This window comes from Dryobates pubescens, chromosome Z (genome assembly GCF_014839835.1).
Source record: "Dryobates pubescens isolate bDryPub1 chromosome Z, bDryPub1.pri, whole genome shotgun sequence".
NCBI classification, from domain to species: Eukaryota; Metazoa; Chordata; class Aves; order Piciformes; family Picidae; genus Dryobates; species Dryobates pubescens.
The window spans coordinates 112,688,970-112,704,544 of record NC_071657.1 but is presented as its reverse complement, the minus strand read 5'-3'; the positions used below and the strand labels follow the sequence as shown (position 1 = coordinate 112,704,544).

General features: G+C 41.1%; 1 protein-coding gene across 1 annotated transcript in view; it reads right to left on the bottom strand.

Annotated features, from left to right (window-relative positions):
- Positions 1-11,965, bottom strand: part of DMTF1 (cyclin D binding myb like transcription factor 1) — a 31,632-nt gene extending 19,667 nt beyond the window's left edge. The window contains exons 1-5 of the mRNA XM_054178545.1: positions 11,805-11,965; positions 3,499-3,615; positions 2,927-3,046; positions 1,934-2,028; positions 1,129-1,243 (exon numbers count right to left, since the gene is read on the bottom strand). Coding sequence (XP_054034520.1) covers positions 1,129-1,243; positions 1,934-2,028; positions 2,927-3,046; positions 3,499-3,607 — 439 coding nt within the window. The 5' untranslated portion in view covers positions 3,608-3,615; positions 11,805-11,965. The remainder of the gene's footprint in view (positions 1-1,128; positions 1,244-1,933; positions 2,029-2,926; positions 3,047-3,498; positions 3,616-11,804) is intronic.
- Positions 11,966-15,575: the final 3,610 nt, after the last annotated feature.

The window sequence follows — 15,575 nt, the reverse complement described above, 5'->3', positions numbered from 1 at the left end:
AGAAGTAACTTAGTGCACACTTGGGATCAGTGAGTGGTCACTGACAGAGCTGCTTAGCTCCCTTTCTCTGAATTTTCTGTATTGAACACTCAGGTTCTGCATGCCTCACCCACATTTTTTCACTGACTCAGCATCACACTCCGCTCTCTGGAACAGAACTCACTGGGTAACAGGTCATTGTTATGCTCCTGTGACAGAAAATTACTACTTCTTTTCCTTACTATTCCCTTTTTACCTAACTTTTTCTAATAAAAAATTGAAGTGCTTCAGACTGACAGAAAAAGATGCCATTTTCCTCCCCCTAGAAAGAGGTTAAGTCAGAGTAAGAAAAATAGTAGAGACTGAGGATACCAGGATATGTCTTCATCTGAAAGTAAATATTTATTCTAGGTTTAGAAAGGCACTTCCCCTGGGCAGGTTGTGTGATGAGGAAAAGCTCTCAAGTTCAGCAGCTACTACATGTTTGCACACATACATTTTGAAAGAGTGGAATACCAATGGAGTGTCCATTTTTGGCGTAGCAGTGATTAATTCAGTAGATCCTGGTTTGCACTGGCCAATGTGGATAGGGCTCTGAGCAACCTGATCTAGTCAAAGAATGTCTCTGCTCACTGCAAGAGGATTGAACTAGACGACTTCTAAAGGCTCCATCCAACCCAAAATGTTCTATGATCCCTCTTTTTCAGAAGAAACTCCATTCCAGAAACTGTTTAATATGAATCACAAAACTAGTAGCCTGACTAATAAATCCTGTTTGGAGGAATATGTAGTAACCTGGGCACAGCTGTTTTTTTTTCACCTGGTATACTCCCCTCTGACTGCAGCTGGTCATTTCCCAACCAGGCAGAAGTGCAAATGGAGAAAGCAATTGCCCAGCCTGTGCCCATACACATGATCCACAGTAGTTCCCTACCACGGCCACTATAATCACTGTCACACTCTCTCTCACAAAGTACACTTGGAGTTCTAACTTTCTTCATGGATACTATGTGGGATGGTGAGGAACTAACGCATTAGATCTCAGCATTTTTAGAACTGGTCCTCTCAAATACCATCACTAAAAAATCCAGAGATTACATAATACAGTCTGAGACATCTGCAACATGTTATCTTTTTGAAATATCCTACCTTTATTTGTCAGAGAATCCTTGTCCTCTTTGGTTGTGAACCAAGCCTGACTGACAGCTGACACTTCTTCATTGCCCATTGGGGAGATTTCATCCAGTTGTTCATTCTGAAGAATCTTGAAAAGACCAATATGAAATCATCCAGTAAGATCTTCAGTTCTGTCTACCATCTTGCATTTAGCATGGAGGCATAACTTGGAAGGCAAATGACACCAGCACACCTAATTACCTGCTGGCTGGTCAGAAAGTGCCAGTTTTTAGATACTGTATTAAAAGTATGTTCCTATTTCTTAACACATCTGAGTAAAATTTAGCATCTTAACATATAAATGTTGTGAAAATTAATTAGATAAGTCTCACAGGCTTTGGTGGAAAGAAGACTATGTCTGGCATCTCCAATTTAGAATTTAGAAACACCATACACCCACAATGAGAACTGTATGTAACTGTTAGGACTGGTAATAACATAAAGCTTACTAAGGCTTGCTATAAAGCTTAATTGATAATCAAAGAATGACAGAAATAACAGACAAATTTGTGTTCTATGCAGATCACCACAGAAACAGTAATTACTGGTTTAGTACTGTTTACTGTATTGCTCTTTAGGCAGTAAGTTACACTACAAATAACCTATTTTATATCTAAAATGATTCAACACTGTACAAACAAGATGTATGCTCAAATACATTAGTTTCATAGTAAAAAAAATCTCACTAATTAAGCTCTTTCTGCTATTTGTTTCCCTTTTCATTTTGATTTAAGTAAAAATGTACATCAAATAGGTCAGTGTTGAAGTTTTACTGTACCTGGATCTGAGTAACCGTCCCTTCGTCAATCTCGTCTTCAGCTACCTCAGTGGTAGCAGTCATGGTCACCTCAAAGCTCTGATCATTTTCTGAAACTTCAGAATGGGTTAAGTTAGTTGTACACCTTACTCCTGTAACATTTTTCATGCAGGCTACAGGTTTTACAAATCACTGCCTTTGTACTGGAAATTTTAAAGAGGCCTTATTCAGTATTTACTGGTCAACACAGTAAAATAATCAAAACAACTGCTCCTCTACATAAAATTTAAAGATGGGGTTTGAAACCTTCCCTTTTACATTATAAGCAAAAACTAATGTAAAACACATAAATAAATGGTGTTTGATCTGGTACAGCCCTTTGGTACTGTATTAATTCTTCCTTTCCAGCCTTGTCTTCAGTATTTTCCAGTTACTAAAGGACAACACTCAAATCTTTCAGCTGCATTCTTTTCCCCTAGCCTTCCTTCACCACAATAATGTTCTTATTTCTAGGGAGTTTCTACTGAAAGTTCCACCAAATAAAGAGTCATCCTAGGTATTGTAAATTGCCTCTTGCGAGATTATATTGAACTCTCTAATAGTCAATCCACTTCCTTAAGACTAATTCAATATTCGATCTATCTTTTGTACAAAAATTTCTATCTGAGAAAGACTGTATCTCAGTATTACAAAACACAGAAATGCTAACTACACTGTTTGGTCATTAAAAAAACCCTAATGACTCTCTGCAAGAAGAGAACATCTCATTTGTTGTTCCTGTATCCTTCAAATTAATCATTGCATCTGTGTCTGCAGTCCTGTATGTGTAAGGCAGGTTTATTTTGCCAGTACTGTACAGGTAACAACTTCTACAAACTCATCCAAGGGACTAAGAGGTAAAGAGAACACCTAAATATATTCATAAAAGTTAAAAATAAAATGCAAAATATTCTTGTGTGCTCCAGAGAGTCACCTTTTAGCCTTTACCAACAGAAACATTTGCTGCAAACATACTTGGAACTGCAACGACAGAAATGCATGGGGTGGAATCATCCAGGCTTTGATCATCCTCTGATAAGCAAAGCCTCTTGTGTGGAGGTTCAGTGCTGTCTTCAGAGTCTACTTCATCAGCTTCTAACAACAAAACCAGAGACAGGTTACTTTCTGTTAACAAAGTGGATCTTTGGACCAAGTTCTGTTAATAAAGAGGACCAAAACAAAGGATAGAAGAGAAAGTGATAGGTCGGTTCAGTGCTTTACTACTGCTCAGGAACAAGTTATGGGCATCAACAGTTCACTGACTTTCTTTAACTTATCTTTTCTCAGAGGTATTTTCTTTTTCAAAAATCCATCCATAGACCACTGCACACAAACAAATCCCTTAAGTCTACAGAAAATGCTTGGTTCCAAGAGCCCATTTGCACCAAAATAAATCAGAACAGCTATATCCTTGTTTGGACCATATAGAATATTGTCAATTAACACCTAGTTTGACAAGTAGTCATTCTTTAAACCAAAACAGAACAAAGTAAGCTGAAGCCAATGAAGGAAGAAGAAAAAAACTACTATGCAATACAACTGCATACCATTTTGAGGGCAATGAAGTATAAGATTTCCTTCAGTGTCCTGAGTCAAAGTCACAGAGTTCACGGTTTCTACTGTCACTGTATCAGACTCTTCTTCAACTGTGCTCATACTCAAACCTGAAAGAGCAATACAAATGAATTTTCTTCAGACTGCCACTTTGACTATAACGCTGCTTCCTTTATCTCAAACCACCAGCATAAACTCCCATGAAGAATGTCAAATGTCTGGATGCTATTTTACATGAACAATGCCACGTTTAAGACATTTATCTGCCTTTACTTTTCCTACATACTTACATATCATGCAGGTGTAGTATCAGAGTTTCAAAGCTCCTTTTCCAATTGAAAGTAGTACCCTGTAAGGGTCTAGAGTATAACTTTTACGAGGAGTGCCTGAGCCTGGATAAAAGGCGGCTCAAGGGAGACCTTACCACTCTCTACAAGTACTTGAGAGGAGGCTGTGTAGAGATGAGTGTCAAGTCTCTTCTCCAAAGTAACAAGTAGTAGAACAAGAGGAAATGTCCTCAACTTGTGCCAGGGTAGGTTTAGATTGGACATTAGGAAAAAATTCTTCACAGAAAGGGTTGTCAAGTATAGGTACAGGCTACCAAGGGAAGGCGTGGACATCGTAGTGCCAGATTAATGTTTGGACCCGATGACCTTAAAGGTCTCTTCCAACCTGGAGGATCAGAGAGATTGGAACCTGATGATCTTTAAGGTCTACTACTTTTTTGTATTTCTTAAACCACAAATCTATTACTTTTCCACATCTTCTATGTTTTTGTTTCACTAGTATTTGTTTCACTGCTCATTTAATATTTCTACCATCATATAACATAAAGCTAGTTAGGACTGAGAATCATTCTCACAGCATCACACTACTGATAGCTGTGCTATTACAGATTGCTAAACTGCATTTTTATTCTCCTTCCATGCACAGAACTAAATGTGAATACAGAATTTTTTGCTCAGCATTGAAATGTCATGAGCAACACAGAAGTTGGGTAAAAGCAATCACCAGTATAAAAGAAGTTATCTAGGGTAAGTAGTATAGACTGAAGTCAGTGAACTAGGCCAAAATGAAGTGCTTCTGATGATCTCACTTCCACTATGAAAAGCAGTATGAAGAAATTAAAAGCTTATACAACTTTCAATGTAAAATACCACTGTGACTGATTTTGAAATAAACCAGATCACACACACACACAAAGTTCTAATCCATCAAACACAAGTAAGTGATTCTGTGAAATGTAGCTTTTTCTGCTGCACAAGCTAAATGGAATCACATCTAAAATATCCAGAAGCTTTGCAATGATCTTGTGAGTCTTGAGTACCCAGGTTTAGTGACTGTCTTTGGCAGATTTGTGAAAAAAAGATAAAAAAATAAAAAAAAAAATCTATTTCTCCTTTTGGTGTTCAGTCCTTATGTTTTCTCCATAAAAAGTAGTTATTTGTAACTTTTATGTTACCAATAGTTACCAATATTAGCTTATGTTGTAAAAAAAAAATCATTGATTATAGCCTTAAAAAAAATAAATCACAATGGCAATGACAACGCTTCCCTGTGCCAGGCAGGGATACCCATACACTTGTAAACAAGTGGAATTCACAACCTGGATTTTAAACCCCTTGTATGATTTTAGTAATATTGTTTCAGCAGGAAATGATTTAACTTTTAATTAGAAAATCTGTTCCTTGCTGTTGAAGATTCCCAAGAGCAGCGTTTTCTTAGAAGGATAAAACTGCTGCCAACCTCTCAATAAAATTACTTATTGCCTCTCCAGCTTGGTGAAGATTTCGCATGTCTTTAAGCACATGTAGTGCCTGATTCCTAGAATGAAGTGGTATTACCCTTCTGAACGTGTCAAAAATTTCAGATACCGTTGACATTTTCCATCAGAGGGTTCTCAAATTTACTTTCATATCTATCATCGGCAACAGATTCTTGCCACTTGCATGTGTAGGAGGCGTAACTTCCTTGGCACTCATCTGCTTCTGAGTTTTACAGCCTCTGCCCTATTCTTTACTACAAGTGATGTTTGCTGCACAGCTAGAGCACTCATTTTTAAGAACTGAGAGACAGCCGTAACTCTGAAATATGAAGAAAGAAATCCAAACTGCTTTAACTTCAACTCAGTTGTGAGTTATTCATGTAAGGTTTTTTGAGTGAATAAATCAGGTAATTCTGGAGGAGCAAAGGAAATAGGTAAGACTCTCTTATTCAGGTTTATATGTATATATATACACACATATATATATGTATGTATATATAATTTTCACTATAGGGAATGCTGTAGCAAAAAATTCCCAAAGGTACCATGGAGGATTCTTCTTTACTTTTATCTTAACAAATAGTGATAACATTTATTTTATAGTGAACTGGAAGCACCTGTCTTTCTTCTCACCACTATAAAGGCTTGAAAATCATTCAGTTTTATTTTTATAAAACCTGTTATGTCAATCATCTACTTCACCTAAAGCTGATCTAGATGCAGTGGAAACTCATCTACAGCAGAAGATACACAAAGCCATTCCTTCTTTTTTATTGAAATAATGAAAACTCAACAGAGAGACAGCAAAGCTGGGTCATTTTTTCATCAGTTACTGAGGACTTGCTGAGAATAAAAGGAGATGCCGATATGATTAGGCTCTCAAACGAAAACCAGAGTAATTAGTGTTATCCATTTGCATTCTCTCCCTCACTGGTTTGCCATCTTAGAAAAGGATGCAGGATGGAAGGGGTCCATACATCCAAACTTGGGGTTTCCACCAAAGTTGGGGAGGAAGATAAATCACTATCAATGACTGCTACTCTGTCACTTCCATTCAAGCAGAACTGTAACAGGACTCTACATGAAGAAGTGTGATTTCCTAAGAAGTACTCCTCAGTGTAACTCCTGCACTTGGAGGACGGTTTGACAACTTTTGCCAACCTCTCAAGACAGGTTTATCCCAACAGTAAGTGCAGGCTCTCCAGAGGGAAAAAAAAAAAAAAAAAGAAAGATAAAAAAGTCACCTATCTGAAGTTTTGTGAATAAAGGCACTAATAACAAGCCTCATAAAAACTTTGGGAAAGACATATTCTTGATTTGGAAAAATTCCTATCAACTTTAGTGATGTTGGACCTTAGCTGAAAATCGTCTGCAAAGAACATGAGGATTCAAGTCAATACTGAACAGGTATTTTGGAGACCAGTTTTTATTATGACTACAAAAATACAAGAAATCTGAAGGAAGCACACAAAGTGTACCCTCAGCAAGTTTGCTGTGTGGTACAGTGGACTCACTTGAGGGCATGGATACCATCCAGAAGGATCTCACAGGCTTGAGAAGTGGACCAAACTGCATGAGGGTCAACAAGTCAAACTGCTAAGTCCTGCATCTGGGTCAGGATAATCCCAGGCACATAAACAGGCTGGGTGCATAGTGGGTTGAGAGCAGCTCTGAAGAAAGAGACTTGGGGGTGTTGATTGATGAGAAGCTTTCTATGAGCTGGCAATGCACTCATGCAGCCCAGAAAGCAAATTGTATTCTACGAAGCATAAAGAGGAATGTGGCCAGCAGGCCAAGAGAGGTGATTCTGCCCCTTTACTCTGCTCTTCTGGGACTCCACCTCGAATACTCCATCCAGTTCTGGTGTTCCCATCATCAGAAGGGGACAGAACTGTTGGAGTGAGTCCAGAGAAGGGCCACAAAGATGATCCAAGGGCTGACACACCTATCTACGAGGATAGGCTGAGGGAGTTGGAGCTGTTCAGCCTGGAGACGACTCCAAGGAGACCTTGTAGCTGCCTTCCAATACCTGAAGGGATCCTACAGGAAGGCTGGAGAGGGACTTTTGATACGGGTATCTAGCAATAGGACAAGAAGGAATGGTTTTAAGTTGAGGGAGAGTAAATTTAGAGTGGACCTTACGAAGAAGTTCTTCAGTATGGGGTGGTGGGACTCTGGAATAGGTCACCAAGAGGTTGTGGATGCCTTCTCCCTAGAGCAGTGTTCAAGGCCATGTTAGATAAGGCAACCCAACGTGGTTGAGATGCATCCCTGCCCATGGCAGGGAGGCTGGAGTAAATGATCTTGAGTGCCTTTCAACCTAAGCTGTTCTATGATTCTATAAAGTTTTTATTCCAAGATACATCTACATCAGGACAGGAGGGTTAACCTATGAAGGCATGAATTAGTGACTGAAAGGTGGAGAAAAAAACCCATCTGGACTAACCTCAGTGGTTCCTCTGTGTTAATTGGAAGTAATCTCCAGATCTCATAAAAATCACTGCATTACACTAATGATGGAACTACCACGTGTGCTGAAGGCAACATCAGATATGACAGATGATGGGTCCACTTGGAGGCTTACGGTGAGCTCAGTGGTGAAAGCGCAGTGCTTCTGCAGGAGACAACGCCCTCTGATGCAGGCTTCAGTACTGGCTGCAGTGACACTCTACTCACCCTGCATGTCCTTGATTTATCACAGGATGACAGCCCAAGCCATGCTAAACAATGCTGTACCACTGCAGAGGTCTTTCAGGATGTGCCATGCAAATTGTTTAATACAGCCACTTGCACATCCACTACAGGTCTGCTCTTGAAAAAGATAAATACAAAGTTAATGACAGCCAATGCTTCTCAATTAGTGAGAATTAACACGCCAGTAATCTCATTGCCTCCAAAGAATCACTTTCTTTTCATAACTTCACTCGGTATGCTTTTGAGAATGCATTTTTTTTTTAAAGCTTGTTTTAATTTTAAATGCATGAGAGAAGACTTCCTTAACCCTCAATTTGAGACATATTCATTATAGATACGAATCTACAACTAATATTTTATGTTCTGAAAGAGTATGTTAGCTTGTGGGGGGGAGCTCTGTTGGATGCATCAATATTACCTGTGGATGTGTACTGGGAAATGCAGTGAAAATTGCATCATCTTAAATTTTTGAGAGTACAGCTTAAAAAGTAGTGTTAATTTCACAAGCACTTTTGGGTGCCTTTACAAAATTCAACATTTTTACGAGTTGCATTACAATTTTAAGCAAGTTTCAATATGTAACCAAACAGACAATAAAATACTTTGCCTACAGGAACCATTTAATAGAGTTTTCCAATATAAACTTTCAACTAAAACCACATAATACAGCAGTTCTTATTTATTTGGGAAACATGCAGCAGTTTCAGGCAGGACCCAACAAACCTTATTTTGTGCTCAGTTAAAGAAAAATAATAAAAAAATACAAAATCCCTGTAATTCTAAACCATCTTCATCAGGCAGATAGGCTCAATTATGCTGTGGGCTGTAAAACTTAAGTACTTAGAAATAGTATTTTTACCCTTGCAGACAGAATTCTGTCACTATGCCCAGTTATTAACCGAATGTTAAGTCTAGTCCTTTGTGGAACTGCTGTAAATCTTTCACAATTTCTACATGAAATTGTTTTAAAGGATGTGTTCTCTGCACTGGACACAAAGTAAATTTCACTAAAATCTGCAAGAAGCAAAAATGGAAATTTATAAAGGGAAGCTTTCAGCTACTGAGGTATTTATCTGAAGAATCACATGGGATGCACTGGGATTTCAGGGCATTCATTCAAGAATAACACATAAGGAAATAAACTCATTAGTGAACCTCAGATTTAAGGAAGCCTGCATGTTTAGTGTATTTCATATCATGGCTCTTACTGAGCAAATACTTGCAATACATAATCAGGAATTTTTACTCTTCAGCTAGTTCCAATTCTCTTATGCTAGTCAACAACAACAACAAAATCTTTTATCCACTTAGATCTAGAAATCCACCTAGGGATTGTCTAAAATCTGCACCGACAGACTTAAGGGACCAAACTCAACAGGCACCAAACAGAATGATCCAAAGACCTGAGTTTAAGACGCAAAAAGATTTATTAAACTGTATCAGCATGATATTACAGTCCTCCAGGAGGAGTTGCATTCTACTCATCAATGGCAATTACAGAAGTGAGACATCACAAAAATGGAATATATGAGACACAACAGGACAAACTGTTCTTATTTGCATTGATCCAAATCTGGCAGAACTCCAGAACTCTAGCCTATCCATTGATATTTTAGTAAAATGAACCGAGCATGCTTTACATGTCACACAGAGGGGAACAAAAACAACAACAAAAAAAGCCAACTCCAGGCTCATTCCAGAGAAAAGAACGCAGAAAGCTGTAAGTTTTCTTTTTCATAGAAAATGTCCTTCAGGTACAAGGTTATGCATATAAGTCTTGATAAGCCTGATAGGTACTAAAATAAATATTATTTTTCTTTCATGCAAATGCAATTTCATTCCAACAATTGCAGTAGTAATTTCACCTTTATAAACAACAGGCAGGAATTTAGCATGCAATAAAATACCAAAGAAGATACTAAGGTGCTGGAGTGGGACCAGATGAGAGTGACAAGACTGGGGAAGAAACTGGAGGGAAAGTTTTATGAGGAGAGGCTGAGGGAGCTGGAGTTATTTAGCCTGGAGACGACTTGGGGGGACCTGATCATACTCCTCAAGTACTTAAATTTGTAGTAAGGTGGGGGTCAGGCTCTTCTCCCAGGCAACTTGTGATGAGAGGGCATGGCCTGAAGCTGCATCAGGGAGCTTTAGGTTGGATGTTAGGAACCACTTCCTTACAGAAAGGGTAATTAGATACTGGAATGGACTGCCCAGAGAGGTGGTGGAGCTGCCATTCCTGGAGGTGTTTAAGGAAGGAGTGGATGTAGCACATAGCGACATGGTCTAGTTGACATGGTGGTGTTGGGTCATAGGCTGGACTTGACGTGAGAGGTCTACTCCGGCCTCAATAATACTGTTATACTAGTTGTATGTAAGATTGATAGGCAAAGTCACAGCTCTGTTGCTTTCTAATGGATAATGACAGAATTAATGCTGATAAATAAGGAAAATGTAAAACACAGTACAGGGATGTAGAGGTCTTTGTTACACACCCACCTTCTAAAATTTTGAACGGTTAAGACAAAAATCAGTGCTTTTAAACACTCAGTTTAAGATGTTTTAATGTTCAATCTTTTTGGTAAGTTATAAAACATTACCTAGAAAGTTTCTGTGTCTGGAAAACAATCATGAAGCTGCTGCTATTATCATGCATTGATGGAAATCAGAATTTCAATTAGATGCATCAATCTCATTGCAAAAGCTTCATTACTTGGTTTTGCAAAGGGACTTTATGTCGTCAAGAAGCCAACTTGTATCTACGGCCAAAGCAGTGCTGGCAAACAAAAAGTGCTTTCTAGATTACTTTAACACAGAACTCACAACGCCTACGTGGGGCTCAACGATGGTAACTGAATAAATGCATACAAATATTGTCTGTTAGCTAACTAGGCATAGTAGAAGTGTGATATACTTCACTGTGCCCAAGTGCACAACCAAGAATAAACAGACCTTGAAAAGAATTTTTTTTTTTTTTTTTTTTAAAAAAAAAGGCTCCTCCCACCAAATTCTTTATTTTGGAAAAAAAAGCCCCAGAAAAAGCCCCAGTGCAACTCGCAGTGCAAAGAAGCCTGGTACTGCTTTTAGGTGAAACCTCTGATCCTGGCAGAGCTACACATTTCAGACTCTACTTAAAGCCCCAAGAAACCTTAAATCACAGGCTCGCGGGGGTGGGAGGGAACAGATAAAAGCCACAATCTTAGGATACTCCAACCCTAGACCCCGCGATTGGAAATCGGGAGATTTAAACGCGTTCCTGCTTGTGGCCTTTTATTGCAGGCATCAAGGAGTTTAAAACAGAAATATTTAAACACAGAAAACCTCGCACATCGCCCTCTCCTTCCCCCTCCCTGCCAATGGAGCCAAGGTTTGGTTATTTTCAAGTCTTCCCCTATTTTGCCGCGACGCTGCCCTTCCACATTTCTTTCTGCGCAGCGGTCCCGGGGCCCAGCTGCACCCCGGGACGCCGGCTATCGACCGGAGCGCAGGAAAACAGCCACGGCAAACAGCGGCCTTGCCCCAGCCCCCGGCACTGCCCCCAGGGCGGCGGCTCCGTGCCTCAGGGCCCGCCTCAGCCCCCCACTGCCCCCCGGCCGCCAGCGCCGCCATTTGGTCCCGGGCCGCCATTTTCCCTTACTCGGCGGGCGGCAGCGCTGGCCGAGACCGCTGCCAACTGCGCTGCTAGCCCGACCCGGCCCGGCTCAGCCCAGTCCGACCGCAGCTGAGGCGTGAGGTCGGACATGGCCGCCTGCCTTTCCCGATCTCCTCAGTCCGCCGAACTCGGCCTCCGCGGCGGCCCGGCCACTCCCGACCCTGTCAGCCCGCAGGCCCCCGCGAACTTACTTCCTGTTTTGGGTCCGGGCACTTGAGAAACCAGGATGGAGACTCCCAAGTACCAGGATGGAGGCGCCGAGCGGCAGCGAGCGGCGAGTGGGGGAGGCGGAGGCAGCGGCGGGGCAAGGCGCAGGCAGCCCGCGTAGCCCGCCGGAAGGTTTCGCCGCCCGCCCTCCCGTCGCTTCCGCTCCGTCGCCGCGCCAGAAAGCGCACGGCACCGAGCCCGCCGCGGCGGTGGTGCCACAAAGCGCACAGCGCCTTTCCCTTCCTCGCCTCGGAGGAGGTGGGAAGGGCCCCTCGTGCCCGGCCCTGAGAAGAAGCTGCTTTTCCCAGCCACGCTTCTTTCGTGGCTTGGTCTTCATTTCTCTCCTGCCTAATGGCCTGGGATTAAAAAAAAAAAAAAAGGTATTATTAAAAAAGAACTATAAAAAAGGGTCTGTGGTATGCGGGTTGTGGCAGTCTTTACCTCACGGAGTGGGTGCTTGCAGACGCCCTAACCCTTGGCAACAAAAATAAAAATCCACCTGCTGAGTCCCCTTAGAAACAATCCATATTGGTAAGGATGAGAAGGCAAGTGGCACCCTATGTCTGCAATTCTATGTGTAAAGCCTCATGCTTCTACCACAAAGACCCTTTTTGGGTGTTGCAGCAGACCTCCATCTGCATCTTCCACCAAACCTCAGGAGTTTCAAAATCTGCCCTTGCCCCCGTTAACAGCTTTTTCTGCAGGCCTTCGTCACAGGCTGCAGGGATGCCAAGAAGCAGAATCTCTTAGCCAGGCAGGATTTAGTTATTTAAAACATCTGGTGCCTTTTAGTGTCTTAAAACCCCCAAAGCATCAAAGATGCCTGTAAAGGACAGGTCAGCATAGCAAGGAGAGGCCTTTTTGCTTCTGAGGCACAAAAAAGGCAGAACAGATGCCCCATCTAGTCTAGGATATGTCAGATGGGTCTAAAGTTAGGTAACTGCATCTTGCTCTTCATGGTTCAGATATCTCCATCCTAAGCATACAGGATTGAACAGGGTCCTGCATGCCTGGCTCTTCACAGGGAGTTTCTGTGAAAGGGAGTGCAGCAAAGCTTGACTTCATTGTCCTTTATTTTAGAATAAAAGATAGTTATGAAGAAAAGGTGGAGATTTGTATCTGTAAAACAAAGCCTTGTAGTTTGGATGCGGAAGCAGGGAGGCTAAGACTCAGAATTGAAAGGAGGAGACAGGGCAGGATGGGGAGGAGACATTGCACATACGATCATGGTGGTGAAAGAACAGCATGAAAATGCATGGGCAGGGGACAAGGAGAATGTGTTTAGGGTAAGAGCTCTGAAAGCAGGATTTATAGTATGTTTTGTGCAAAGCACTCTTTAACTCTGGTTTCTCTGTACTTGGTCTTTTTGGACATCAAACCTCAGATCCAGTAGTTGACTTCTATGGAAAAGTTTGCTTGAAGTGCCCAGTGCCCAGCCACTCCATGGCCCAAGCAGAGGTACAATTTGTTTTTCCAGTATTGATTACAGCTCTTGGACTCACTATGGTGTCTTGCAGCTCCCACATTTTTTTTCCACACTAAATGAAGTGACTACCCTACTTTTTTCTTTTTTTGAAGTACATATCTGGTTTGGGTTTGTGGTTTTGTTTAATTTTTTTAAGGTGACTATGAACTCCCTTTAAAAATAACAGGATCTCACTGAGTTGAACTGTACCAAAATGCATAACCAAGAGGCTGAGTTCAGGAAGCAGTAATTTTGCCATTTCATATATGCCTTCATACAATTTTTTTTTAAAAGACTTCACGTGTTAAGCAGGAAACATGAAGAGAGCTCCTTTCATACAATGCTTGTCTTCTCCATATGTTATCCCTCAGTTATGAGATTTTTATTCATGCTGGCTATAAAGTCTTTCTCTTTATTCTCTTTTTGTTTCATTTATCTGGATGTACCTTGTGGAAAATGATATTTTAACTGCAAAATTGTTGTCTCCATTTATGTCGTCCTGTTCTGGGATGTGATGTAGTGAGATATGAATATGATAAGCTGCTGCTGTCAGGTCACACAGCAACACTTTGTGGACTGGGGTACTGGGAATTGTATGCCACCATCCTGTCTCTTAGTCACAGATCTGCAATATTTATTGCACAATTTTGGGGATTACGATCTCCGTTTGTGCTTCCTTTCTCATTTGTACAATGGGAATAATATCACTTTCCTGACAGATACATGATATAACCACACTTGGGAACACTTACATTATGCCAAGTTCAAGATATATGTAGGAAAAGCAATGACTGGAGTTCTTCAGTGTTTCATCAGCATGATAAAGTCTTACTCTGTAATGTACTCTTGTTCTGTGGAACAAATTAAGTTCACATGTCCTGAGTTGTCTCTTGTTAAGGGAGCAATTACATGTGTTTATACCTACTTAAGATCACAAACGAATCAAACACAGAATTTGCTATGGAGCTAACAAACCATTTTTTTTAAAGTAGTACTCACCAATGCCGGGTTTTCTTCCAGAGGACCTATGTTCCTGGTAGCCACCAGGTGTCTCTACTGCAGTGTGCTCTGGACCTCTCAGCTGCATCTCGGATGAAACTTTTCCCTTTACTGTGATAAATTAAAGCTAAACTAGCACTAGGGGAAGAGTGAGACTCTGGCACTGCTTCATAAGAATAAAACGTGAGAGGGAGAATCATCAACATGCTGATGACACTATGGTGCTCAGTAAATCCTGAAGGCAAAGCATAAACTCTTAATAATCCTAAATCTGATTACATGGACAATGACAGGAAGTGTAGAAGACTGAAACCTTGGTATAGATCCTTTTTCTTAATAAAAAATAGAAGGTTTAATCTGAAAGATTCAAGAGAAGAAAATTTAAAAGAGAAGGCCTTGAATTATATGTATTAAATACTGGGAGGTGAGCAGGGTGGATGATGTATAAGATGAGTAGCAGTGGGGTTTGCTTTAGCAGCTTGCTCTTGAACTAAGGGTTAAGAGCGTGTATGGCGTAAATATGAAGTAGATGACAGTGAGTGGTAGTAGACAGTATAGGGAGCCCTGGAGCAGATTCTGGTGTAGAATCACAGAATTGTTTCCGTTGGAAGAGACCTTTAAGATCATCAAGTCCAACCATTATCTAACTATCAAGTCTGTGCTAACCCATGTCCCTTAACAGCAGCATCTATGTGTCTTTTAAAGACCTCCAGGGATGGGGATTCAAGCACCTCCCTAGGGAACCTGTTTGGGTGTTTGATAAGGATTATGGTGAAGAATTTTCTTTTAATATCCAATCTAAACCTCCCATGGTGCGACTAGAAGCCATTTCCTTTCATCCTATCACTTGTTACTAGGGAGAAGAGGCCAACCCCTACCTCACTACACCCTCTTTTCAGGTAGTTGTAGAGTGCAATAAGGTTTCCCGTCGGCCTCCTCTTTTCCAGATAAAACAATCCCAGTTCACTCAGCCACTCTTCAGGAGGCCTATTCTCCAGACCCTTCACCAGCTTTGTTCCAGTCCTTCAGGGGTATCCTTGTTCCAGTGTGGGTTGCCCATGACTGCACTCTGTCGGGAAGGCAGCTCTTTGGCACAGAATATCTCCTTCCAAGAGCACATTGCCAGGCACGTGTCTCAGCTGTCTCTACTTTTACCTCTCTCTTTACCTCTATTTCCTACTTTTTCATCTGTCCTGCTTTCTTAAATCTGTCTGAGAAGGGGCTTCACATTCTCCCCTGACCATCTGGTGTTTTGCAAGTGGCCCAGTACAGGCCATAGCCTTATCTCATG